The following is a 27,874-nucleotide window of genomic DNA, read 5'->3' as shown; positions in this document are numbered from 1 at the left end:
TTCCGCACTCTGGCTGGAAAAGGCAGGTGTATGGTGTAGTCCTGTGATCGTGGACTCCATCGAGATAGAAGGGCGCGTTGCAATGGTCTCATATGAGGCCGCGCCCATGGCACCACCTCCAGGGTGGATGCCATGAGGCCAAGGACTTGGAGATAATCTCGAGCTGTGGGCCGGCTGGCGCTCAGCAAGACCTGCAGATGAGACCGGAGTTTTGACTTTCTCTTGGAGGTCAGGCTGACCTTGTCTTCCTGGGTGTCGAATTGGACCCCTAGGTATTCCAGCAACTGGGATGGCTGTAGGGAACTCTTCTTTATGTTGACTACCCATCTTAGGCTTTCCAGAAGAGCTATAATTCTGTTGGTTGCCCGGTGACTCTCTTCCAGTGACTTTGCCCTGATCAGCCAATCGTCCAGGTAGGGATGGACGAGGATTCCTTCCTTCCTGAGTGCCGCTGCCACTACAACTGTTACCTTGGTAAAGATCCTCGGCGCGGTGGCTAACCCGAAGGGTAAGGCCCGGAACTGGAATTGCTGATTCAGGACTTTGAAGCGTAAATAGCGCTGATGATCCCGATGAATTGGGATATGCAGGTAGGCTTCTGACAGATCTAGGGAGGTGAGAAACCCCCCTGGCTGTACTGAATTCTTGACAGACCGTAGAGTTTCCATGCGAAAGCTGAGGACCCGTAGGTGTCAGTTGACTGACTTGAGGTCCAGGATGGGCCTGAAGGTGCCCTCCTTCTTGGGTACTATGAAATAAATGGAATAATGCCCAGAAGGTACCTCTTCCGCAGGTACTGGGATTATGGCTTTTAGGGCCAGGAGCCTCTGTAAGGTCACTTCTAGTGCCACTGCCTTGAGTGGCGAACAAGGAGATTCCACAAACTTTTTCGGCGGAAGCCTAAAGAAATCCAGGTAATATCCTTCCCGGATGATGGCGAGGACCCACTGGTCCGAAGTAATCTCGACCCACCTGCGGTAGAAAAGGGTTAGCCTGCCCCCTATGGCTGCTACCTTCGGATGGGTTGGCTGATTGTCATTGTGGGTTACGGCCGGGGCCAGAACCCGAGCCGGATCTCTTCTTGGTGTGCTTAGCCCGAAAGGGCTGATTCCTGGCCTGAGAACGAGGTGCTTGATAGCGAGACCTATAAGGGTTGAAGCGCTGCGAGTTTCTACCTCTGGACGGTCTAGAAACAGAACGCTGGTTCCTCCTGGACCTGTCTTCTGGTAGACGGGGTAACGGAGAAGCACCCCATTTAGTAGCCCAATTCTCAAGGTCGCTGCCGAACAGTAGGGAACCCTTAAAGGGCATTCTTGTGAGTCGAGTCTTGGAGGACAAGTCGGCCGCCCAAATTGCGTAGCCAAAGCTGTCTTCTGGCTGCCACTGAGGAGGACACTCCCTTGGCTGCCATACGGACGAGGTCGGAGGCTGCGTCTGTGAGAAATGCAAGAGCCGATTCCATGTCTTCTCCCGGGGTGTTGTTTCTTGCCTGTGATAAACAGGAGCGCGTCACCATGGTGCAGCAAGTCGCGATTCGAAGGGACATGGCTGCTACCTCAAAGGCTTGTTTCAGAATGGTGTCCATGCGTCGGTCATGCGCATCCTTGAGATCCGCTCCCCCCTCCACCGGAATGGTGGTGCGTTTCACGATTGCATTAATTATGGCGTCTACCCTGGGGCATGCCAGCAATTCCTTGGATGTCTGATCTAGAGGGTACATGCCAGACAAGGCCCGACCCCCTTTGAATGAGGCCTCCGGTGCCTTCCATTCCAGCTCGATTAGCTGCTGTGCTGCTTGTAGGAGGGGAAAATGGTGAGCCGAATGGCGCAGGCCCTCTAGCAGAGGGTTCAGTTCAGGGACTCCTGAGGGGTCCTGGCCCGGAATGGCCAGCTCCAATAAGCATTGTGAGACGAGGCCCGGCAGATTTTCTTTCCGAAAGAAGCGTCTCATGGTCCGATATGGTTCTATCTCCGAGGGAAGTTCATTCTCTTTGGGGGGCTCCTCACTTACCTGTGAATAATCCAAATCCCCATGATTGGGGCTGTCGGGTGGTGAGTGGCTGCGCCTAGGTCTCGAGGGTCCAGGGGCCGGATCAGCCGGAACAGAAAGACCCATCCGAGGAGCAGACTGCATCTGGACAAAGGCGTGAATCCCCTTAAATAATTCCACCCAGGAAAGCGAAGCCAGATATGGCCGCAGGGGTACCAGGTCTCTCGGATTCCCTGGCTGCTCGCCGCGGCCTGCTAAGTCCGGAGTGTTCTCTAAGGAACAGCTGGGCTGGGACTGGTCTTGTCCCGGAACTGCCATGGCTTCCTCACATTGGGCACATAGGGAGTCTGCTTCCTCGCTCTGTGTGGCTCTAAGATTGCATGCAGAGCAGAGGCTTAGAGCGTTCATGCCTGATTCTGGGGGTGCCAGCTCTGCAGACGCAGAGGCCTTCTTATGCTCCATTTGCCTCAAATGCGCCTAACACGGGCGCGTAACAGCCTGCACCTAGAACGGGCGTCTGATAAACAGTGCACCTATGAACGGGCGTCTTATAAAATGTGCGCCTATAGCGGGCGGCTTATAAACAGTGCGCTTATGAACGGGCGTCTTATAAATGTGCGTCTATAGCGGGCGGCTTATAAATGTGCGCCCATAGCGGGCGTCTTAGCATATCTGCGCCTATCCTAGTAGCGTGCGCTAACAACATGCGCCCATCGCGTGCGCTAACATGCGCCCATCGTGCGCTCAAAGAACATGTGCCCATCGCGTGCGCTAACAACGTGCGCCTATCGCGAACGTGCGTTTAACAAGCAAAAGCGCTTAAGTAGAAAAGAAAAGTAGGTAGGCAAAAATGGCGACCTCCCAGACGGGTGGCCTCGTAGGCAGGCCCAATTAGTCCACTCTTCCTCGGAGACCAAGTAAAGATGTACGCCTTACCTTGTCTTCGGCGCTTCCCGGCTGCGACCCGGGCGGTCTCCGGCTGCGGGGGGAGAGGGGATACCTTCACCACTGCGCTTAAGGAAGTGCACCCGCTGCCTCTAGGCCGCGTCCGAACCACTCGGGGGCCAAGTCCACGCCGGGACCGAGGCTGCCTCTAGGCCGCGCCCGAACCGCTCGGGGGCCAAGCCGCGCCCGAGCCCTTCTCACTCGGGGGCTGGGTTCCTGCCGCGAACCGGCCACTGGACCAAGGCTCCTACCTCCGAGGGACCACGGAAGTCAGCTCGGGAAACTCAACTGGGGGAGTGACTGCCTGGTATCACCACAGGAGTGCGGGGCTCATCTGCAGTAGATTTCTTCTAAGAATTTAGTCGATAGAATTTGGAAAACACGCTCAGCGAGCGTGGGTAGCTCCAAACTGCTTTGGAGACGGAAATTACTGAATTGCTTCACTTCCTGTGGGGGTATATGTACCCGTGCTGACGTCAGATCCGTCTCCAACTGCTAGCACGAGCACACTATACCCATTTGTTTTGAGTCCATCTGCTACACGCTAGGAAATCTCCCTTTGCTGGGTGGGACGGCAGTAAACACTTGCCAACACCATGGGTTTGTCATTAATCAAGGTCTGCAATATTAAGTGCCCCTGTGGATCTCTATATTGGTTCTGTACCTGCCAAGCAAACTATGGTGAAAAAGAATACCCACCCCACTATATCACCGATTCACCGTGGCTGGTGTGAAATATTGTAAGGGATAGCGTCGGGAAATCAGTAACCGCTCATCTCGTCGTCTCAGGTGGGTTTCCTGAATAAAAGCTATAGTGGTGGAGAGTCGTGTGAGTTCCTTGAATAGCATTGCCCTCTTATTTGGGGAGTTTAGGCCCTTTGTGTTGATTGATACACACAAGATCAGCTAAAAGCACCTATGATTCCACCCCACACCTTCCTCCTGCTATAGTAACAAATCAAATATACAAATCTGCTCCCTCCCTCTCCCCCACCCCCATGTCTCTGCCCATGAATGATATAATTTGTACTCAGTCAACCTAACGAGCTAGAAACATTGCACTGTGTTATCAAACTTCCCCCCTCCTCACCCCCCTGCCAAGCTGTTGAATGCCGATTAGCAGCTAAATCAAATAATTCCCTGCTATCATCAGTCCTAATTATGCAAAACTGATTTTCTTTCTCTCAAAATATAACATGCCGAAACCTCCAACCAAACTGTTAAAATGAACTTCCCCTTAGGGATATATGCCAACATTACCCCTGAAATTCCCCCGAGTCTCAAATCTATTCCTAGGACGCGGTTCTTCTAGGCAATCGTCCTGGGTGGTTTGGAGCTCCATATGTCACTGCTGTGTGCTTCCAGCCCCAAACCAGGTCATCGATGTAACCGCTACCAGTCACACTCTTGAGTCAATGGGCATGTGTGCAGTTCAGGTGCAGATGGATCCTTGTGGTCAAATCGGCCTCCCAGGACCGAAGCTATCAAGGCCTGCTGGGTTCCTCATGAGACGCCGGCCACTTTTCCCCACACGTTGCCACTGCAGCAGGCTTTGGGTGGTAAGTTTGGCTTGTGGCTTATCCAGGGTAGTAGTATCTAGACCCGCCAACTGCAAAATCGGAACTGCCTCTGCTATGGTTTTCACTTGAGATGTGACTCTTTGAATCGTGAAAGCAATGCCCCAGGGGTATATCCACCGATAGCACAAGTTCTCTTTCCGGAGGAGAGTGGTCAAGGGTTGAACCTCTCTTCGGCGGCGTAGGGTAGCTGGAGTTAAATCATTAAATAGCTGCAGTTCATAGCCCTCCCAGCTGAAAGGTGACACACGTTGAGTGCATCGCCGCAAATCTTCCTTTATAAAGGTAGCTGTGTAAACAGGCTATGATATTTTTCAGCGCATTTCAAGGAGCATTCCCCTAGCGCTTTGTGTGCCTGCTCAACCACTACCTCTGTGCATCGCAGATTATCTCCTCTCTCATTGGTGGCCAATAAGGCCACACAGATTTTACGAGTGACCATCATAGCATTAGCAAAATCTGGTATTTCTGGGAGGCCCCTGCATTTCCGTGTGTGATTTTTTTCACACCTCTAATTCAGTCAGAATTTAGCTCGGATGGATATCTAGCAACTTACATACTAAAGCTATAACTACCGCTGTAGGTAATTATGCTGTTTACTTTTCTGTACACTCTGTTGCCCACAGGGACCCATTTGTAAACAAGCTGATGTTCCTACTCAACAACTATAAATAAAGAAAGCAAAGTACTGCTGTTGACTGCAATTACATGACAAGGTTAAAAGAGCAGTCTTGGCTGAGCTGTAATCAGGTAGCAGAGGATAATGCAGGGTAAACCCTACAGTTTCTCTTCCAGTATTCTCAATAAGTTTCTTTATTGCAGATCCAGGCATGGTGGCGAGGTATCATGGTACGTAAAGGCTTCGGCCCCTTTGAGTATCTGCTAAAACTACGAGGACCTAAAGGAAAGAAAGGCAAGAAGGGCAAGAAAGGCAAGAAAGCTGGAAAAGGAAAAGTTAAAAAGAAGTAACAGCACAGCTGGTAGGAAAAATTATGCTGGAATCTAGTAGAAAGGGTGACAAAAATAAAGTGTAAATCAAATATAAATAAGCCCAAAGAGAGAGAGAACTGATGTTTTTGTATGTCTCACTCACCCCTAAAACAAGATTAATTTGCAAAAAACTGTACATAAGATAGGAAAATAGAAAAATATTACTGAAGCAAACAATTGCAAGTTTGTGTTATGTATTGAAAACTGGCTGCCTTAGCATTTAGCTTGCTCAGAGCATCTTTTTCACTGCATGCTATTGAAAACAAAAGAGAACAAAGTTTTCCAGTAAATCAGCTTAAAATCATGAACCTTCTCTATTAGCAGTTCGAAAAATGAAGTCAGCTGGTCTGTATCCCCTCAGTCCAAAAGAATATGAAATATGTTATATTAGCCCCATACTGTGGTAAGGTAACAAAAAAACGGTATATAAATACTTTTAAATAAAATAAAAAACTAATACCTCTTTTCACAACATGAAAGTTGTCTTTTCCTGACTATATATCTTAATATTTTAATGACTCATTCTGTACACTGCATCTCATTTGCTGTTATACTGAATATAAGCCTACAGTTGCAGGATTTCAGCTACCGATTATGGCCCAGCAACTCTACCAGTGTCCTACAATGGCTTCAGCCATTATCGCTACACTGACAAGCCAATCAAAAAGCAAGAAAACAAGTTCTGAAGCTCTAAGGAACATACAGATACTATCACACTGGAAATGGGTCTATAGTGTAAAGAGAAAGGATGTGAACACTGGGCTAAAATGTATAGCCATTGGTGTATAGCACATTATGCTGGGCTGAAATGTATAGTCATTGGTGTATAGCTGCTGTATATTCTTAGAGAAAAATTTCTTTACAATAGTGAATTTTCTTCTTTCATAATTGCAAGTGGCAGGAACTTGATTTTTCTTGCTGGAGCTCTAACCTATGAGTGGCAGTACACACTGCAGCATTAAAGATGTTTTGCATTTTTTCCTAATTGGAATTCTCGTTGATGCATATCTAATTATAGATCATAACATGTTTGAGCCTTGAGCCCATCTAATAGTCTTTAGAACTTTCTAATATATCTTTTAAAACAATTTATGAATACTTTTTTTTGGCAAAGTACTTTATTAGATAAGGAGACATTTACTTCCACTCATCCATCCTTATGTTCACATCACAGCAGAGTGCAACTCCTCTCATAGTCTCCTTGTTGTTGCCCAGCACTACAACAGCACAGATCACAGTACTGCATGTGGGCAGTGGCAGTTCTAGTGCTGTGCAAAGCCAAGCACAATGCTTTAGGTTGTTCCCTAGGCCTGAGTGTTCTGCTCCTTAGGCTGAGACAAACGTTTCTGCTGAGGTTCACAGACTGATGGAAAGGGAGTTTCAATTCAACATCAAACAACCACCAGAAAGGCACTTGAACAAACATTGTGCTTCTATTATGATGGTTCAACTACTATAGGAGAGAAGGAAAGATTAAAAGGGCATTAGCAATCCTTCTGCAACCACAAAAAAAACAGAGCACATATTAATGTGTTAAAAAGCCTGGAAGCAAAAGTCCAGATGACCAAACAGCAACAATTCCTGAAGTGCAACACTAAGCACAATGGATGAATGTTTCTGAATACTATTTAGTAATATCTTGTGCAGAACAGCAACAGTCAAAGTGAATATCCCTTTTATTTTTCTTATTAAAGCTCTCCAATTGTCGCTGCTCTAGTGTTGTCAGAACCCATCGTTGCACTCCAAAGTCTGTGAGAGTGGGCATTTTGATTAAACTGGCCAATAAACTGCCAAACCATGCACCACAATAACGAGAGGACAATGGGCGAAGACTAATATCCAGATCTGAAAGATCTTTTAACTTATGCAAACACTGAAAGAAAACAGTCCAGCCTTCATCAGCAACAGAGTCATTGTAGGAAAGATCCAGCTTCTGTAGTCGTTCCAAGTGACCAGCTTGTATCACAGATGCTGAAAATAATGAGTAACAGTTTTATCAGAGAAAAACATGACTAGAAAATATCTTAACAGTGCAGCAAAATAAGTTTAAGATAATTGTCGCAGTCATAAAAAATATTCATGTTACAGTTATAGAAAAGAAAAAAAAAAGGGGTAGGGAAGCTGGCTTTGTAAGATCACTGGATCCGTTTTTGCCCCCCAAAATCTTTTACACTGTTCATCAAACTTTATGCTACACATACTAAGAGCACCCATAGCCATTAGCTCACACTTTTCATGTACTCGACACCCTCAACACTTAGAATCCCCTCTTCTTTTTCTATCCTATTGGCAAACAATTCAGACTCAGTTCAGTTCAATTGAAATCTCAGAGAGGTGAGAGCATATAGTGAGGTCATCAAACATTTTAAACCTACACTGCCTTGGTTACTGACTGTGGTCACTTACTGACTCTTGCCTACTTTCCTATAGGTAATAACTGTTTCTAATGTTTAATGATGCACTGATTGAACAGAAATTCACATAGCCAAATATGTGCAAATTTCTATACCAAACAAGGAAACTAGGCATCATGAAATGTTCACACCTCTTGTTTTATAAACAGGTCAATACAGAACAGTGCGCTCAGCTGAGCACACACCATTTAGTCCCCGGTTGGCCGTGCATTTTTGACGCACTATTACCACCCCTTATACTGTAAGAGGTAATAGCGCATGGAAAACACGCGGCCACCCCCCCGGAAACTAATAGCGCTCATCACATGCAAATGCATGTTGATGAGCCTATTAGTTAATACCCGCAATACAGAAAGTAATGTGCAGCTAAGCCGCACATTTTACTCTCAGAAATTAACGCCTGCAAGTGAACAGAAAAGCAGAAAAAACTGCTTTTATCCCAGGACAAGCAGGATGCTAGTCTTCACATATGGGTGATGTCACCAACGGAGCCCTATTGCGGGAAAAACCTTCTGTCAAAGTTTCTAGAAACCTTTGACAGAAGGTGCTTGAGGCTACTGAGCATGCCCAGCATGCCATGATATTCCCTGCCACAGGGGTCTCACTTCAGTCTTCTTTTTTCCGCGCTGCACTCAGCATCGCAGACACAGGAGCCCTGTGAGAATCTCTCACTAATTCTGACTGGAAAAGTCATATTTTTTCTCAAATCTCCCCATTGGGGTCTCACTAAATCTCATTCTTCACCGTATGGTGACAGAAAATATTTTTGGAAAATTTCTTCTCAGGATTTCTCTCTCTCACCTCATCGACGGCTGTCGATCAGAAACATGGCTTCAGGTTTCAAAAAGTGTCCAGCTTGCAACCGAACCATGTCTGTTACAGATCCACACATAGAATGTGTAATCTGTTTGGGAGAGAAACATGAAATTACTTCATGTGAGAAGTGTCAGGAAATGACCCCGAAGGGCAGAAAACAGACAGGAGAAAATGTCTCAGCTTTTTCATCTTAAATCATTGCCTTCACCGACTACCTCGACAAAGTCATAACCAACGGGGGTCACTAAGAAAATTCTCTTAAAAAAACGGAGAATCGAGGAATCTGGTGATGCTCCGTCACCAGTACCATCGACCAGGTCAGTGTTGGAATCGAGGCCTAAGCACAAGCTCCGATGGCATCGATCCTCGGTGTCTTCGTCGCTTCCTCCCCCAGAGGAACCGACTACGAAGCGGCACAAGCCATGCAATCCCCCGCTGACTTCTGCATCATCGGTTCCGGTACCTCCTCCGTCGGTATCGCCGTCGACATCGATTGCCCAAGTTTTACCACCGGCGCCAGACTTACTAAGTCTAATCAAACAGATGGTCACCGAAGCCTTTCAGGCACAAATACCGGCGTCATCGCCGATGCCGGCTATTACGATGCCGGCTATTACGCTGATGCCGGCCACCGTGCCAATGCTGGCGGTTATGCCGATGCCGGAAACTCCGCCAGCCGCGCTACTACCTCCAGCACCGATGTCGATGGCTATAACGATACCATGGATGCAATCTTCGATGCCAAAGGCACAGATGTTAACGGAGATGCTACCCTCGATTCCTTCATCATATCTCCAAGTTCCATCGACGAAAGTGGCCACAATTTCATCGATGCCCTCGGTCCAGACCAATTGTTGACATTTTCTTTTCTTCAAACAGACTTTGGCTGCCTCGTCTGCCCTACAACCAAAATTAGTTTACACGACGGCACCTACCTCACACCCTTCTCAAAGGGCATCGACAACAAGACTCAAGGCATCCATGAAAATGAAACATTCGATGCCAAAGCATCCATCTGCATCTTCTGATACTTTAGATGCATTACAGGAGGACCTTGCAAGACTGGAAGATTGGGCATCCAAATGGCAGATGAAATTTAATGTGGATAAGTGCAAGGTGTTGCATATAGGGAAAAATAACCCTTGCTGTAGTTACATGATGTTAGATTCCATATTAGGAGCTACCACCCAGGAAAAAGATCTAGGCATCATAGTGGATAATACTTTAAAATCGTCCGCTCAGTGTGCTGCAGCAGTCAAAAAAGCAAATAGAATGTTAGGAATTATTAGGAAGGGAATGGTTAATAAAACAGAAAATGTCATAATGGCTCTGTATTGCTCCATGGTGAGACCGTACCTTGAATACTGTGTACAATTCTGGTCGCCGCATCTCAAAACAGATATAGTTGCGATGGAGAAGGTACAGAGAAGGTCAACCAAAATGATAAAGGGGATGGAACAGTTCCCCTATGAGGAAAGGCTGAAGAGGTTAGGGCTGTTCAGCTTGGAGAAGAGACGGCTGAGGGGGGATATGATAGAGGTCTTTAAGATCATGAGAGGTCTTGAACGAGTAGATGTGAATCAGTTATTTACACTTTCGGATAATAGAAGGACTAGGGGGCACTCCATGAAGTTAGCAAGTAGCACATTTAAGATTAATCAGAGAAAATTCTTTTTCACTCAACGCACAATAAAGCTCTGGAATTTGTTGCCAGAGGATGTGGTTAGTGCAGTTAGTGTAGCTGGGTTCAAAAAAGGTTTGGATAAGTTCTTGGAGGAGAAGTCCATTAACGACTATTAATCAATTTTACTTAGGGAATAGCCACTGCTATTAATTGCATCAGTAGCATGGGATCTTCTTGGTGTTTGGGTAATTGCCAGGTTCTTGTGGCCTGGTTTTGGCCTCTGTTGGAAACAGGATGCTGGGCTTGATGGACCCTTGGTCTGACCCAGCATGGCATGTTCTTATGTTCTTAGTCACAACTACACGATATTCTAACCAAAAGGTATCAAGACCTACTAGCTTCCTTACCTGCTAATCCAGTGCAGGAGGAACAAGAGGATAATTTCTCTGATGATACTCAACCTGGACCTCAGGTGTTTCTCCCCTTCCTAAGCCTACACCTATTCAACAACCTTCTGCGTATGATACCTGGTCAGATACTTCATCAGAGTTCTCATCAGAAGAATTCATGTCTGACCCCTCGCCACCTCAAGCTAAGAAACAATCCCCGCCAGAGGATTTTTCATTTTCTACCTTCATCCAAGAAATGGCAGATTCTATACCATTCAAACTGCAGACAGAGAGCGATGACAGACAACAAACTCTAGAAATACTCCAGTTTGTTGATCCTCCCAAACATTTATGAAGTTAAATGTAACTGGTTTGTTATAATGTAAACCGGAGTGAAGGCTATGTCAGCTGTACCTTGGTATATAAACAAATGCTAAATAAATAAATAAATAAATACTCTCGCCATCCCTATTCATGAAGTTCTGCTGCAGTTACAGCAACGCATCTGGGAACATCCATGCACTGTTCCTGCAGTAAACAAAAGAATAGATGCTACATACCTCGTGCAGTCTGCACCAGGTTACCAGAAACCTCAGCTTCCCCACCATTCGGTGGTCGTAGAATCTGCACAGAAGCGTTCCAGGCGATCTCGGACCCATTCCTCTATTCCTCCCAGGAAGGACAATCGATTCCTCGATCAAATGGGTCGAAAAATCTATCAGGGAGCCATGCTCTCTTCTAGGATTTCAGTATACCATCTCTATATGACCCAACACCAGAGAAACCTCTGGAAGCAAATAGAGGAGTTCATCCCATCCCTACCTGCACAGTACCAAGAAGCAGCGCAGAATATCATTACCAAAGGTTTAGATACCGGCAAACACGAGGTGAGAGCCGCTTATGATGCCTACGAAACTGTCTCAAGAATTGCTGCTTCAGGAGTTAGTGCTTGGAGGTGGGCTTGGCTTAAAGCATCTGACTTACGACCAGAAGTGCAAGATAAGCTTGTTGACCTCCCTTGCCTGGGTGATAATCTCTTTGGCACTAAAGTGCAAGACGCAGTATCCTAACTATGCGAGCATATGGAGACTCTGAGGCAATTATCCTCTCTTCCGCATGATACCCATGCTACTCGCAGACCTCCTAGACGGGACACCAGGCGGCCATTTAATCGACAGAGGAGATATTATCCTCCATCATCCAGGCCGCGGCCTTCAAGGTCCCAACAGCGACCACAACAGAGGCACCAGAGAGCACCCAAACCTCAACCTCCTTCGCAAACTGGACCTGCAACTGGATTTTGAAGTCACATCCAGAGAGCAAGGCCTCTATTCCAATCCCTATACAACACTACCCGTGGGAGGAAGACTGTCGAATTTTTACAGCACTTGGACATCCATAACATCAGACCAATAGGTCCTCTCAATTATACACAGATGTTATCAACTCAATTTCACAACCATTCCTCCAGATTGTCCACCTCGTCATTCCCATCTCAGCAAAACCCATTTGCTTCACCTGCAAACGGAATTATCCACCCTTCTGAAAGCGAGGGCTATAGAACCGGTGCCCCGGTCTCAGCAGGGCAGAGGATTCTACTCCCGTTACTTCCTCATTCCAAAGAAAACCGGAGGCCTAAGACCCATCCTAGATCTCAGGAATCTCAACAAATTTCTAAAAAAAAGAAAAGTTCAGGATGGTTTCTCTAGGCACCATGCTTCCACTTCTACAAAAAGGGGATTGGCTTTGCTCTCTGGATCTTCAAGACGCTTACGCTCACATTCCAATATTTCCTCCTCATCGTAAATACCTACGCTTCATGGTAGGTCATCAACATTTACAATACAAAGTCCTCCCGTTCGGACTTGCATCTGCTCCCAGAGTATTCACAAAGTGTCTAGCAGTACTTGCAGGTCACTTGCACAAGAAAAGTGTCCATGTATTTCCATATTTAGATGACTGGCTCATCAGAAGTCAATCTTAACAAGGAGCTCTCACTTCTCTCAAACGATTGCTCTCCTTCACTCCACAGGATTTCTCATCAACTATCAAAAATCCCACCTAACACAGTCACACCTACTTCAATTCATAGGTGCAGACTTAGACACTACCCTATCAAAAGCCTTCCTACCACAACATCGTGCAAACACACTTTCCCTCCTGGCAAAGGGCATGTGCTCCACACAACTAGCGTCAGCTCAATTTCTAATCCTACTAGGCCACATGGCCTCCACAGTTTATGTCACTCCTCTGGCAAGGCTGGCCATGAGAGTAACTCAATGGACTTTATGATCACAATGGATCCAAGCCATTCAACCACTGCATTCTTCAATTCAAGTAACCCACCAGCTACGTTTCATCTCTACTATGGTGGGTGAACGAGGACAATTTACGCAAGGGCCTACCCTTCCAGCAACCAGTCCCACAAATAACTAACTACAGATGCATCCACCTTGGGCTGGGGAGCTCACAATCACAGGTAATTCCATTACTTTGTTACCCAGTAGATCACCATAAATAGGAGGGGGTGAAAGGAAATCAGAGGAGAAAAAAGGTAATATTACATCACATTCAAAGGCAGCCCTAGATACCCACATTATTCCAATTACTATGAGTACGAAATATTTTCAAGCTGCAACTGAGCTTTTTGATTGTAAAAAATCCTTCAACTGTTCAGGCTAAAAGAAAATGTAACTGTTCCTATTGTATTTCACTGCGCATTTTTATTTATTTGTATACCGACATTCAGTCATATCCGTCACATCGGTTTACATACAACAAAAAAGATAAACAGTTACAATGTGAAGAATATAAAAATAATTGTGTTACATAGAATAATAGAGAGAATTATAGTGGAGAGGAAAAATGAAAAAGAATAAGTAGAGTAAAAAAATTAATATAATTATATTGGAAAAGCTTTTAGGAATAGTAAAGTTTTTAAATTCTTTTTGAAGGTTTGAGTAGAAGTTTCCAGTCTTAATTCAATAGGAAGTGAATTCCACAATGTTGGACCAGCAATTGAGAATGCACATTGTTTTGTTGACGTAAGACAGGATCTCTTCGTAGGTGGTATTTCAAGAAGACCAGTGTTAGAGGATCGTAGGGATCACCTTGAGATTTGGAAAGATATGGTTGTATCCATCCAGTTTGTCGTATTATATAATATTTTGTGAGTAAGAGACAGTCATACTGTATTCTATAAAGAATAGGTAACAAGTGTAAATCTTTTAGTACTGAGGAGATGTGATCCGATTTTTTGTGATTAACGAGAAGTCGTGCAGCTGCATTTTGTAATAATTGAAGTGGAGTGATGGTAGTAGAAGGTAGTCCAAGGAGTATAGAATTGCAATAGTCTAATTTGGATAATAGCAGAGTTCGCAAAACTAAACTGAAGTCATGATGGAGAGGTTTAATTCTTTTTAAAATTTGAAGTTTGTAGAAACCTTCTTTGATCATGTTGTTGATATGTTTGTAGCAGAATTCTGAGTCTAAAGTGACTCAGAGGTCTCTTGTTTTGAAAAGAATGTTATTATTAGATAGAAGGTTATTAAGATGAATGTCTATTTCAGGAGAGGATTTATTGTCTATATATAAAATTTCTGTCTTATGATTAAGATTAAGTGATATTTGCATTAGTAATTTTTGTATAGCATTAAGGTAAGAATTACAGAGGCTCAGTGTATTAGTAAGGTCAGAGTTAATAGGTAAAAGAATCTGAACATCATCGGCATAAATGAAATAATTTAAGTTAAGATTTGAAAGTAATTTACATAATGGAAGCAAGTAGATATTGAAAAGAGTTGAGGATAAAGAGGATACTTGAGGAACACCATGAGTGAGAGGAATTTGATTGCATTCATTGTAATTGGTTTTGACAATGTAAGATTATTATGTAGGTATGAGGAGAACCAGTTAAAGGTGGTATCATATAGACCAATTTCATTTAGTCTGTTTAAAAGGATGGAATAATTTACAGTATCAAAAGCAGCTGATATGTCAAGGAAGATCAGGAAAAATGAGGCTCCTAACGCAAGTGTCTCTTGTTCAATACCAGGAAGCCTTTTCTTTTGGTTTGCGTAGACTGTGTCAAATCGGGGTAAAATCTGATCTTTGCTCCCATGAATAAAGCATCCATTTTCTTAAAATAAATCACCACATCTGTAAGATCTTTCTCATTATAGAAAGTGATCAGTTATGTGCATCTTTCAATTATTTCAGAGCAATTGGTTCAGGAACCTACAAGAGAGGGAGCTATTTTAGATTTAATTCTTAGTGGAACGCAAGATTTGGTGAAAGAAGTAACGGTGGTGGGGCCACTTGGCAACAGTGATCATAACATGATCAAATTTAAACTAATAACTGGAAGGGGGACAATAAGTAAATCTGCAGCTCTAACACTAAATTTTAAAAAGGGAAACTTTGATAAGATGAGGAAAATAGTTAGAAAAAAACTGAAAGGTGCAGCTGCAAAGGTTAAAAGTGTTCAACAGGCTTGGACATTGTTTAAAAATACAATCCTAGAGGCGCAGTCCATATGTATTCCGCGCATTAAGAAAGGTGGAAGGAAGGCAAAACGATTACAGTCATGGTTAAAAGGTGAGGTGAAAGAGGCTATTTTAGCCAAAAAAAATCCTTCAAAAATTGGAAGAAGGATCCATCTGAAGAAAATAGGATAAAACATAAGCATTGCCAAGTTAAGTGTAAAACATTGATAAGACAGGCGAAGAGAGAATTTGAAATGAAGTTGGCCATAGAGACAAAAACTCCTAATAAAAACTTTTTAAAATATATCCAAAGCAAGAAACCTGTGAGGGAGTCTGTTGGACCATTAGATGACAGAGGGGTTAAAGGGGCTCTTAGGGAAGATAAGGCCATTGCAGAAAGACTAAATGAATTATTTGCCTCCGTGTTTACTAATGAGGATGTTGGGGAGATACCAGTTCCGGAGATGGTTTTCAGGGGTAATGACTCAGACGAACTGAACGAAATCACTGTGAACCTGGAAGATGTAGTAGGCCAGATTGACAAACTAAAGAGTAGCAAATCACCTGGACCAGATGGTATGCATCCTAGGGTTCTGAAGGAACTGAAAAATGAAATTTCTGATCTATTAGTTAAAATTTGTAACCTATCATTAAAGTCATCCATTGTACCTGAAGACTGGAGGGTGGCCAATGTAACCCCAATATTTAAAAAAGGCTCCAGGGGCGATCCGGGTAAATAGACCAGTGAGCCTGACTTCAGTGCCGGGAAAAATAGTGGAAACTATTCTCAAGATCAAAATTGTAGAGCATATAGAAAGACATGATTTAATGGGACATAGTCAACACAGATTTACCCAAGGGAAGTCTTGCCTAACAAATCTGCTTCATTTTTTTGAAGGGTTAATAAACATGTGGATAAAGGTGAACCGGTAGATGTAGTGTATTTGGATTTTCAGAAGGCGTTTGACAAAGTCCCTCATGAGAGGCTTCTACGAAAACTAAAAAGTCATGGGATAGGAGGCGATGTCCTTTCGTGGATTACAAACTGGTTAAAAGACAGGAAACAGAGAGTAGGAAACAAATTATTCAGAGTAGTTAAATCACAGGCAGACTGTGATACATTACAGGAGGACCTTGCAAGACTGGAAGATTGGGCATCCAAATGGCAGATTAAATTTAATGTGGACAAGTGCAAGGTGTTGCCCATAGGGAAAAATAACCCTTGCTGTAGTTACACGATGTTAGGTTCCATATTAGGAGCTACCACCCAGGAAAAAGATCTAGGCATCATAGTGGATACTTTAAAATTGTCGGCTCAGTGTGCTGCAGCAGTCAAAAAAGCAAATAGAATGTTAGGAATTATTAGGAAGGGAATGTTTAATAGAACGGAAAATGTCATAATGCCTCTGTATCGCTCCATGGTGAGACCGCACCTTGAATACTGTGTACAATTCTGGTCGCCATATCTCAAAAAAGATATAGTTGCGATGGAGAAGGTACAGAGAAGGGCAACCAAAATGATAAAGGGGATGGAACAGCTCCCCTATGAGGAAAGGCTGAAGAGGTTAGGGCTGTTCAGCTTGGAGAAGACACGGCTGAGGGGGGATATGATAGAGGTCTTTAAGATCATGAGAGGTCTTGAACGAGTAGATGTGACTCAGTTATTTACACTTTCGAATAATAGAAGGACTAGGGGGCATTCCATGAAGTTAGCAAGTAACACGTTTAAGACTAATCGGAGAAAATTCTTTCACTCAATGCACAATAAAGCTCTGGAATTTGTTGCCAGAGGATGTGGTAGTGCAGTTAGTGTATCTGGGTTCAAAAAAGGTTTGGATAAGTTCTTGGAGGAGAAGTCCATTAATGGCTATTAATCAATTATACTTAGGGAATAGCCACTGCTATTAATTGCATCAGTAGCATGGATTCTTCTTAGTGTTTGGGTAATTGCCAGGTTCTTGTGGCCTGGTTTTTGGCCTCTGTTGGAAACAGGATGCTGGGCTTGATGGACCCTTGGTCTGTCCCAGCATGGCAATTTCTTATGTTCTTATTTCAAATCCAGATGATTCAAGAAACTCTGTTAAATTAGCAAAGTCTCTTGGAGTTTCTTGTACGAGTTGTCTGTTCTTATTTGGTAGGAACATAAGAATATGCCATTCTGGGTCAGACCAAGGGTCCATCAAGCCCAGCATCCTGTTTCCAACAGTGGCCAATCCAGGCCATAAGAACCTGGAAAGTACCCAAAAACTAAGCCTATTCCATGTTACCGTTGCTAGTAATAGCAGTGGCTATTTTCTAAGTCAACTTAATTAATAGCAGGTAATGGACTTCTCCTCCAAGAACTTATCCAATCCTTTTTTAAACACAGCTATAACTAACTACACTAACCACATCCTCTGCAACAAATTCCAGAGTTTGTGTGTTGAGTGAAAAAGAACTTTCTCCGATTAGTTTTAAATGTGCCACATGCTAACTTCATGGAGTGCCCCCTAGTCTTTTTATTATCCGAAAGAGTAAAAAACTGATTCACATCTACCCGTTCTAGACCTCTCGTGATTTTAAACACCTCTATCATATCCCCACTCAGCCGTCTCTTCTCCAAGCTGAAAAGTCCTAACCTCTTTAGTCTTTCCTCATAGGGGAGCTGTTCCATTCCCTGTATCATTTTGGTAGCCCTTCTCTGTACCTTCTCTATCCAGGGATGGGGTACTTTGAGAAGGAAATTCCAATATTTCAGAAAAATACCTTTTTAATTGTACTCAGAGGAAATTCCCCCACAATCCTGGGAATATTCAATACACGTAAATTAAGATGTCTTAGCACATTTTCAATGTTCTCTATTTTTCTATTAATATTTCCACAATTCTGAATGATAACATTTTGTACTGATTTCACTTGCTTTATTTCATTTTCTGTCCTTTCAAAATTCCCCGAGGCCTCCTGCTTTTGTGCCTCAAAGTTTTAATTTAATGAGTCCAATTGCTGGGAAAGCACATTTATTTTAGCTGAACAGTCCTTGCAGAATTGCGCTATGGGAGATGACAAATTCCATAGTGCTTCTAAAGTCACCACCTCAGGCTTCTTTAAGCCTAACATTGCTCCGGTAAAGGGACTAGGGGAGGCAACAGGCCTCTCTCCTCCAACAACCGCCTGTACCTCCCCTCCCTCCTGATCAAACTCACCGGGCAAACCCCCTTCGGTCTCTTGAAGGTTTGATGCAGGGAAATCATCCGGCATAGCTCCCTCCTCCTGCGAGGCTTGTAGCCCAATTTTGGAGCTCAGCCTCGAGTGCGGTGTCGAAGTTTCTCTGGCGGCGGGCAGTGGCCTCAGCGATATTTCATCCAAGGTTAGGTCGGCTTCTCCTCCAAGCGTCCTAACAGCCAGATCGCTGTTCCCTATTTGTATGGGTATCGCGGTACTCTGTAGAATAGTCTTTTGCCCGGAGGGCAGGGTGGTGGTAGAAGGGTAATTCCTCACCCTGCCTTCTCTTTTTGGAGGCATATTGACTTCAGGAAATAAGTTTGTCAGCAAAACGCTCCGCAGCAGTCAAACAGTGCTACCGATCCGGGAGCCATCTTGCTCCACCCCCTCTTCCTTCTTATTACTTTCTATCGATGCTGAGAAGCAATGGTTACATGGAATAGACTTAGTTTTTGGGGTACTTGCCAGGTTCTTATGGCCTGGATTGGCCACTGTTGGAAACAGGATCCTGGGCTTGATGGACCCTTGGTCTGACCCAGTATGGCATTTTCTTATGTTCTTATAGCTAACAATATATTTATTTGGGATGGGATCCTGTGGCGGCATTGCTATGGAAAGGCTGCTGGATGGTTATGGTTACCAACTGCCTTGTCAGATTTCTTGAGCATTGGGTTTTTGGGTGGGACGGGATGTTATGTAAAAGCTAAATTATATAAATCTTGCTTTACAAATCACAGCTAGTCTGATTTGGTTTTATTATTCCATGTCTAGGTTCTCTATTTTGACATAACTTAAAACATTTAAATGATATATTATGATATAAGTATACTTGACACTTGTTTGCATTTGTATTGATGTGGTTGCCAATAAAATATTTCAATTAAAAAAAAAAAAGAAGAAGTGCATTTCCAGATCTCAGCCTCACACAAAGCAGGAAAAAACAATGTAAGAGCAGACTTTTGCAGCAGGGAGAGTCTGGACCCAGGAGAATGGGCTTTGTCAGATGAGACGTTTCAGCTGATTCTGGATCGCTGGGGGCCCTCATTCCTAGACCTCCTGGCAACCTTGCAATGCGAAAGTTCTGCAATTCTTCAGATGCAAGAGAGATCCGAAGTCGTTGGGGATCAATGCCCTAGAGCAGGAGTGGCCAGAAAACAAGTTGCTGCATGCCTTTCCCTCCACAGCCCATGTTAGGCAGATTGATCCAAAGAATTGAGCGCTACATAGGGACAGTGCTCTTGGTTGCTCCAAATTGGCCCAGGAGGCCGTGGTGTGCGGATTTGCAATGGCTCCTTCGACTTCCGGCAAACAGGAACCTGCTAAGTCATGGTCTGGTTCTTCATGAAGATCAGACTGTTTTGTCTTATGGTATGGCCTTTGAGAAGGCTCAATTGCTGAAACGTGAATACTCTGTGGCAGTGATTTCCACTTTGCTTAGAGTTAGAAAGTTCTCCATTTCCTTGGCCTGTGTGTGAGCTTGGCAAGTGTTTGAGGCCTGGTGTGAGGATCGAGGTACTCTTCCTCATTCGGCTAAGATCCTGCTCATTTTGGAATTTTTGCAGGATAGCTTGAATAAAGGTTTGGCCCTTAAAGGTACAAGTAGCAGCTCTTGCCTGTTTCAGGGGCCAAGTGAATGGTGGTTCCTTGTCAGCTCATCCTATGGCGGCCCATTTCCTGAAAGGAGTGAAACATCTTTGTCCTCCCCCTTGCGGTTTCCAGTAACCTCATGAAGTATATTGGTGTTTAGGGCCTGGTTTAATATTTGTAGTGTTACCTTTTCATACATAGGGTTGTTACTGTTGGAGTGTGCGCCATAATGCAGGTGTAACTTTGTGCAGATTAGTTTGTTTGCATTATTGCAGATCCTGGGACTATGTTAGCTGCTACATTTGTTTCCATTTCTCCAGGTTTGCACTGCATGCAGAGTGGCTTTTTTGGTTTTCCATTCCAGTTTCTGTCTCCAAATTTATAAATTTGTGGTCTTTCTGTCCTTGGTGAAGGTTGCTCTGTGTGTGACTGAGGTGAGGTATTTTACTAGCATGTAGGCATTTGTATCAATCTTATTAGTTGTGTTTTCCCAATAGGATATGCATTAGTGGTAAATTACTGTCTTTTCATAAAGAGGCTATTGTACCTAGTAGTAAAGGGAGTTTGTTTTGCTTTTACTAAGATGTCACCAGAACATCTTTTTTGTATGGTGAGTTGTATGGGTAATGACCTAGTTCTGTTCTGACCCACTGTCGAGGTCTAGGGGGTTCCCGTGGACGCAGAGTGTATGTTTACATATAGCCCCATGACTGTCATGTTCAGTGTGTCATGCATGTGAGAACCATCTGTCAGGTGTGTCCCAGCCGAAAAAAGGTTGGGAACCTCTGCATTAAACAATGTCTAGCTATACGTTCTGTAATTTTGTTTTTTAGAATAGTTTCCACAATTTCTCACTGAAATCAGGTTCACCGGTCTATAGTTTTCCAGATCACCCCGGGAGCCCTTTTTAAAGTCTTCGGGTATAATAGGCTATTTTAATGATAGGTTAAAAAATTATGGTAATAGGTCTGAAGTTTCATATTTGAGTTCTTTCAGAACCCGGTATGTATACTAGTTGATCCTGGTGATTTGCTACTCTTCAGTTTTCAATCTGGCCTCCTACATCTTCCAGGTTCACCATAAATTTGGTTCAGTTCATCTGAATCACCCTTGAAAACCATCTCTGGTACAGATATCTCCCCAACATCCTCACCAGTAAACACTGAAGGAAAGAATTAATTTACTTTTTCTGCAATAACCTTATCTTCCATAAGTGCCCCTTTAACCGCTCGATCATCTAATATTCCAAACAACTCCCTTGCAAGTGTCCTGCTGCAGATATCTTAGTTGCCTATCCTGTACTATACAGAATAAACACTTACATATAGCTGATTTACAAGTCAAGTTCTTTTAAATGAAAGAATCAGCACTTAAAAGGTGGTGGCACTAGACAGCATTAACAGACATTTAACATTCAACGCTCTGCATTTTGCCATGCACTTGAAGTGTGCCCCCTCTCACTGGTTTATGCCTTTTTATACAGACCTAGCTCGGCCAGATCTTCAGTCACCAGATTACAGCTATTCAGACTCAGCACTTGAAGGTCTGTTGCAACACTCATTGCATCCAAAAGTTTTTTTAAGTTTCCACCAACACACTTATTCCATGACAGATCTAATTCCTCCATTCCTGAAAGGTGAAGAGTAGCCTCAGCTGAAAAAAAGAAAATACAAAACTTCATTGCTAAAGTAACATGAATTTACAAGGACTATCACCTGCAAAACGCTTTCATTACTTAAAGGCTAATGTACTAAATTGTGTTAATATTCATGTTAGTACCAGACATTAACAGCAGATGTTCATGAGATGCAATTGAGGCACACCTTACCACAAAAGTGTAGTTAAACATAAAAACTTGTGTCTACATTATATTTTACACATGACAGTTTTTCCTGTGCTAAACAATGAGTTATTTTAAATACTTTTGCATCTCATTAGCATAGATTTTGCATGAACTCTGATGCAAGCTAGTTTATACACATTAACAGCACTGCTAATGTGTTGTGATAGATAATGCAGGCATTTGTCAATTATGTGTCTGTACAGCACTGCATGCATCTGGTATGTGCTATATAAATCACGATATAGTAATAAATTAAATGGTTTTCTTTTACCAATAATGCACTTTAGTACGTTGGTCCCTTAATATCTTAGCTCACTTAAAAGGCATGACTTAGGATTTTTCCAATTCTGTGTCTATGGGCAAAAATTAGTATTCAATTTGACTAATGGTTTAAAATGCACAGTGCATCAATAAAAATAAAACAAAAAGTATTTGGCATAAGGGATATGGAACAGAACACTCATTTGTAGTAATTACATGGATGCTCTGAAAAACATAAGTGACATCTGTATTCTAACGTTTTTTGACAAACAATCCTGCTTTAAAAGGGAGCAGAGAGGAAGTCCATTTAATTTGATTCCCTCTTTTCTTTGTGCAGTGTACCAACTGTTCCAAGGCAACTTGCTAGGGAAATTCTTTTCAGCTGCTGAAAAAAAATGATAAATAGGCTGGTCCTATAACTCAGCCATAGCACTGGGGTGCAAAAAAGGCAGCTTGTCAGGGCAAATTGGCACCGCATGGTTGGGAAGTGTTCTGTCCACATTAGCTTTAGGGAGCTGGGGAAAGATGACAAACATAACAGGAAGTGAATTAAGTTCCTGGCACTTGCAATTATGGAGGAAAAAATGCACTTTTTTAAAGTTTTTCTTGTATGAAGGTATAGCATCATACTACAGCACAGCTGACTTTCAAGTCCACTTTTAAGTAGGTGATAATCAGGATCAGTTAGAAAAACTGCAAGCGGTTAGAGCAGCAGACTGTGAACCATGGAAGCCAGGTTTCAAATCCCACTGCCTCTCCTTGCAACTTTGGCCTCAAGTACAAACACAGAGGGTTATTTACTAAAGGTTCTCTCCCATTTTGATTCTAGAGGCAAAATACATTACATAGGGCCCTCAGACTGTAAACCCTCTGAGGACAGAGAAACACCTATTGTTCTTGAATATAATCTGCTTTGAAGTGCCTGAATGGTGGAATATAAATGTAAATACATACAATTTAGGAAAATTTCATGCAGGAATAGTTTACAATGCCTTTAAAGTAAAGGCTAAAATCATTCTTCCTTATCTCCTCACATCAGACAGGTTTACTGTCTATTCAGCTGCTGGGGGACAGATGTCAAAGTCTGACCTAGTACAGTACACATACCAGTAACTTCCAAGAAAAAATATCAGCATAAAGGTAAACAAGCAAGCAAATTCCCCCTCCCCCAGAATTTCTTTTTTTTAATTCAAGAAAAATGGAAGAGAATCCTGAAATTTGCAGCATACAGCAATTTTTTTTGTCCCTAAAATATTCCAGTTGCCTGGTGGCAAATTTTTTTTTTTTTTTTTCAGATTAATAGCATTCGGCATGTTTTAAGAGAGTAAAGTTCTTACCCAAAGCAGTGAAGGAGCCCTCCTGTAATGCACAGTTGTTGACAAAGACAGATTTCAGCTTTGGCAAAAACCTGAGCCTACTCAGAAGGTGCTCACAGGCCCTTCCAATGTTCTTATTGGATGATATATTCAGTACTTCAAGACTTGCAAGAAGAGGTATTACCTGAGCTACAAAAACAACACTTCTCAGTATTAAGTAAAATATCTAACATGTTTCTTTTATCAGCACAAGTCCATCCCTCAGGTAAATAGCTTCTTTCACATTAGCTCTAACTTATTTTATTATCCTGCTCACAAGGCTGCTCTCGTAGCTGCATCATGAAAGCAAAGATTTTTATGAAACTTAGAACTAACTGCCTAGGTAAAAATACGGAAAGTATATCTAGCCTTCTGTGTATACATCAATACCAAAATCCAATGACAGAGGTAACTAACATTTCATCACATACATTCATCAAAATGTTTTTAACAACATCAATATCTTACATTTATACAAAATTATGCAAAACTTTTAGAAAAGGTCATCAGCCACATATATAAATCACAAAAATGCAATATATTCTGGAGTTATAAGGTAATTATTTTATGTGGTTGAATGGATTTATCAGGTTGTGGAGACAATGTGACTAAAATTATGTCTATATTTATTCATAGGTGCATTGTGGACACTGAAGTCAGGCATGTGTAAAAGTTGCACTATGATTTGATACCTATTGGAGGATCTAACTTGACAATCCTTTGAGCTTTTATTGTTGAAGATGGTATGTTCAGATTAATACTACACTAATAAGGATTATATGAAAAGTTATTTAGCAGTGTATTGTTTAAGGGACAATCATGTTTTTTTGTATTGTTTTGTAGATTTGTTGAAGATAGGATTGTTCTGAAATTATTTGAATGGATGCCACACAGAATCGCTATTTGACACTTAAGGATTAATAGCCCGAATGGGTGGAATATGCAGTTGTCGTCTGATGATTCAGAACAAGCACCATTGGATTTGGAGTTATGTTGGAGTAATGAACAGTTATAAATTTTGATTTTATTTTGTGAAAGTATCGCCTGAAGAAGCCCTCATGGGTGAAACAAGGGACCTTGTTGGGAAGCCCTGGTGATAAAGTGAGATAGTATGGCTGTTATATGAGTTTATGAATGAAAGGTTTGAATGTGTGGATGTGATTGATGTAAGGATGATGCGATTTTGGAATTTTTGATATCTTTGGATAAAAAGTTATAGTGAATTGTCTGTGCACCTTATGAATATATTGCATTTTTGTGATATATATGTGGTTGATTACCTTTTCTAAAAGTTTTGCATAATTGTGTATAAATGTAAGATATTGATGTTATTAAAAATGTTTTGATGAATGTGTGTGACAAAATGTTATTTACTTCTGTCACTGGGTTTCAGTACTTTTAGAACTGCATAAACAGTTTTTGTTATTTTTTTGTTTTTTTAACATAGAAGGCAAACACAGAATTCACAATAAAGTTAAGTTAGCATTGCCTAACAAGGTCAATAATTCATAAAGTATCTGAAATATCATTACCAAACTTAATTTTCCTGTTCCCTGTACGTACCAGGATCATTCCAGACTGTGGGTTATGTTCCCTGTCCAGCAGATGGAGTTAGAACCAAAAATTCCCAGGGGAGGACCTATATAGCCACGCCTCCCTCGCCTCAATCCTCAGTATAGTTCTAACTCCAGCAGATTGAGCAGGGGACACGGTGGTCCCCAGCACTTTTCTAGTTTTATTTTCTCTTTGAGGAATCAATTAAATAATATTAGATAAAGGTTTTTCTTCTAAGGGATAGGTTCTGTAGTGTTCTGACAGGACCACTCCGTTCAAAGAGAGACACTGTTTTCCAGTCAGGAACTTGCTGACAGGCTGTGTTTTTTGCCTGTCACTTTATTTCTCTCTTCCTATCTCTGTTTTTTTCCTCTTCCTTGCCTGGCTAGAGTGTGGTAAGTGTTATTTTTATTTCATTTACAGTCATTGGTAGGAACAGGAATTTATGAGGGGTGAAAGTCTGTAGTGCTGACCGCTCCCCCTAGCCCCGGAGTTTTCCTTTTCCCCTCCTCCCTTTCAGGGAGTGATTGGAGTTCCCGCCCTGCAGCTCTGCGACGACCCATTCCCCGGAGCTGCTCACCGTCGGGACAGCGTTTTTCCCCGACGGTCTCTTGGGGACGGTGAGGGGTCCGGAGGCCAAAGAGTTTTATTAATTCACCGCTTCAGTTGTTGCCGCGCGCCGCAGCCGCCCCTCCCCCTCCCTCCACGATGCAAAAATCGCCGAACGGCTCCGGAGCTCGGCATGGGCTTCAGCAGACCTCAGAGGGATTTTCTTCAGCTTTTCCTGAGGGGGAGTATGGCTTACCTGGTAGGCAGCTTGGAGGAGAGTCTGACCGCGCTGGCAGGAAGCGGCATGCCCCGTTTCCCCTCAGCGCGGGAACGGCGGCCATTTTCTCAGCTGACTCGGAGGCAGCTCTCTCTGAGGACGTCGTCGATGTTCCTCTCCAGGTTTCCTCTAACAGTATGGAGTTTCAGAGCGCAACGGACCAGGGCAGGCAAGGGGACGACGTCTCGGGAGGCCCTTCATCAGCACTTCCCGCTTTTTCTCCAGAATTCATTGTTTTAATGCACAAGGCATTTTTACAGAGCAGGGATCCGAATCTTGGAATTTGGGGTCCCCCTCCCCCCAAACTGGCCTGCTTGACACAGCTTTCGACAGCAGACCCTCCCTTAGGGAGGGCTTCTTTGCCCACTGGGGGTGCGGGGTTCACTCAGGCCCCCCCCCGTGATTCCTATACCGCTGCAACAACCGTCGGGGGATCCATGGCAAGATCCAGATGCGGATGATCCCTCCCTGGCGGCCCAGGTAGAAGGTGACGACCCGAGGGTCCTCCGTATTTTTCAAGCAGCGGAATTGGATGATCTCATCCCCCACATCCTCCAGGAAATGGACATTGACCCTCCTCCGGATCCTGTGGCTCAGGATCCGAAGATTAAGAAAGGGGATCCTCTCCTAGCGGGCTTACGACCTCTAGCGAAAGCTTTTCCCACGCATCACAACATCTTGCAATTGATTTCAAGGGAGTGGGATACTCCTGAGGCCAATCTTCGAGTCGGTCGAGCCATGGAAAAGTTATACCCTCTCCCCACTGATTTCTTGGAGATTCTTAAGGTTCCTGCTGTTGATTCAGCGGTATCCGCGGTCACGAAACATACTACCATCCCGGTCACGGGCGGGACGGCGTTGAAGGATGTCCAGGATCGCAAGCTCGAGGTTTACCTCAAGCATATCTTCGAAGTCTCAGCGTTGGGGATGAGGGCTGCTATCTGCAGTTCCCTAGCACGGCGAGCAGCTCTGCGTTGGGTACAACAGCTTCTCACTTCCCAATCTTTGCCACAGGCAGAGACTATTCAGGCTGATAGACTTGAAGCGGTGGTTGCCTATGGAGCTGATGCTTTTTATGATCTGTTAAGGGTCCTCGCTCGTTCCATGGTGGCGGCAGTGTCTGCTCGTCGTCTTTTGTGGCTACGCAACTGGGCGGCAGATGCTTCGTCTAAGACATGCCTGAGTTCCCTTCCTTTCAAGGGTAGGTGCCTATTTGGGGAAGATTTGGATCAGATCATCAAATCTCTTAATGAGAATGCGGTGCACAAGCTACCAGAAGATCGTCCACGTTCTTCTAGATCTTTTTATTTCTCCAGAAATAGGTACCAAAATCAACGGAGGTCGCGTCCTACTAGACAGCAGACACCTCGGGCTCCTTCTACACGATCACACACCTGGAACCGGTCCTTTCGAGGGCGCTGCCACGGTAAGGATACTCAAGGGGCAGGTCCTTCCTCGAAGGCTTCACAATGATGCCAGAAGGACCCAAGAGGGGATCCCCCACCTGGGGGGGGGGGTCGCCTTACTCTCTTTTACAAGGAGTGGGCCCAAATTACGTCGGATCAATGGGTGCTGGACATCTTAAGACAAGGCTACGTATTAGATTTTGTACACGAACCCCGAGATCATTTTCTGTTTTCTCCTTGCGGTTCCAGTCTCAAACAATTAGCAGTCCGACAGACTCTCGATAGACTGCTACAGCTGGGGGCGATAGTACCGGTAGCGGCCTCCGAACTGGGAAAAGGTCATTATTCAATCTACTTCGTGGTTCCCAAGAAAGAGGGCACTTTTCGACCTATCCTAAATCTCAAGACGGTCAACAAGTGTCTCAGAGTTCCTCGTTTTTGTATGGAAACGCTCCATTCAGTGTTAGCAGCCGTGCATCCGGGAGAATTCTTGGCCTCTTTGGACCTTACAGAGGCATACCTTCACATCCCGATCCATCACCATCATCAGCGCTTCTTACGCTTCAAGATTTTGGGACAGCATTTTCAGTTTCGTGCTCTCCCTTTTGGTCT

The 27,874-nt window shown here is 43.6% G+C and overlaps 2 protein-coding genes across 12 annotated transcripts in view; one reads left to right on the top strand and one right to left on the bottom strand.

Annotated features, from left to right (window-relative positions):
• Nucleotides 1-24,828, top strand: part of LRRIQ4 (leucine rich repeats and IQ motif containing 4) — a 112,485-nt gene extending 87,657 nt beyond the window's left edge. For 3 of the 5 annotated variants that reach the window (XR_003858693.1, XR_003858694.1, XR_003858695.1), the window contains exons 6-8: nt 5,335-5,492; nt 24,113-24,219; nt 24,320-24,826. Coding sequence is in view for 1 of the 5 variants with exons in the window: in XM_029616530.1 (XP_029472390.1) it covers nt 5,335-5,481 (147 nt within the window). In the remaining 4 variants the exon portion in view is untranslated. Of the gene's footprint in view, nt 1-5,334; nt 6,039-24,112; nt 24,220-24,319 lie in introns of those variants that run through there. The other 2 variants (XR_003858696.1, XM_029616530.1) reach the window with 2 other exon arrangements.
• The window catches only part of LRRC31 (leucine rich repeat containing 31), an 84,326-nt gene continuing 62,565 nt past the window's right edge, over nt 6,114-27,874 (bottom strand). For 3 of the 7 annotated variants that reach the window (XM_029616522.1, XM_029616525.1, XM_029616523.1), the window contains 3 exons: nt 23,459-23,626; nt 21,503-21,670; nt 6,273-7,473 (listed from right to left, as the gene is read on the bottom strand). In XM_029616522.1, the coding sequence (XP_029472382.1) occupies nt 7,127-7,473; nt 21,503-21,670; nt 23,459-23,626 (683 nt within the window). In that variant the 3' untranslated portion in view covers nt 6,273-7,126. Of the gene's footprint in view, nt 7,474-21,502; nt 21,671-23,458; nt 23,627-27,874 lie in introns of all 7 variants that reach the window. The other 4 variants (XM_029616526.1, XM_029616528.1, XM_029616527.1 and 1 more) reach the window with 3 other exon arrangements.

This window comes from Rhinatrema bivittatum, chromosome 9, assembly GCF_901001135.1.
Source record: "Rhinatrema bivittatum chromosome 9, aRhiBiv1.1, whole genome shotgun sequence".
Classification (NCBI taxonomy): domain Eukaryota; kingdom Metazoa; phylum Chordata; class Amphibia; order Gymnophiona; family Rhinatrematidae; genus Rhinatrema; species Rhinatrema bivittatum.
This window is presented reverse-complemented; position numbering and strand designations above follow the sequence as displayed.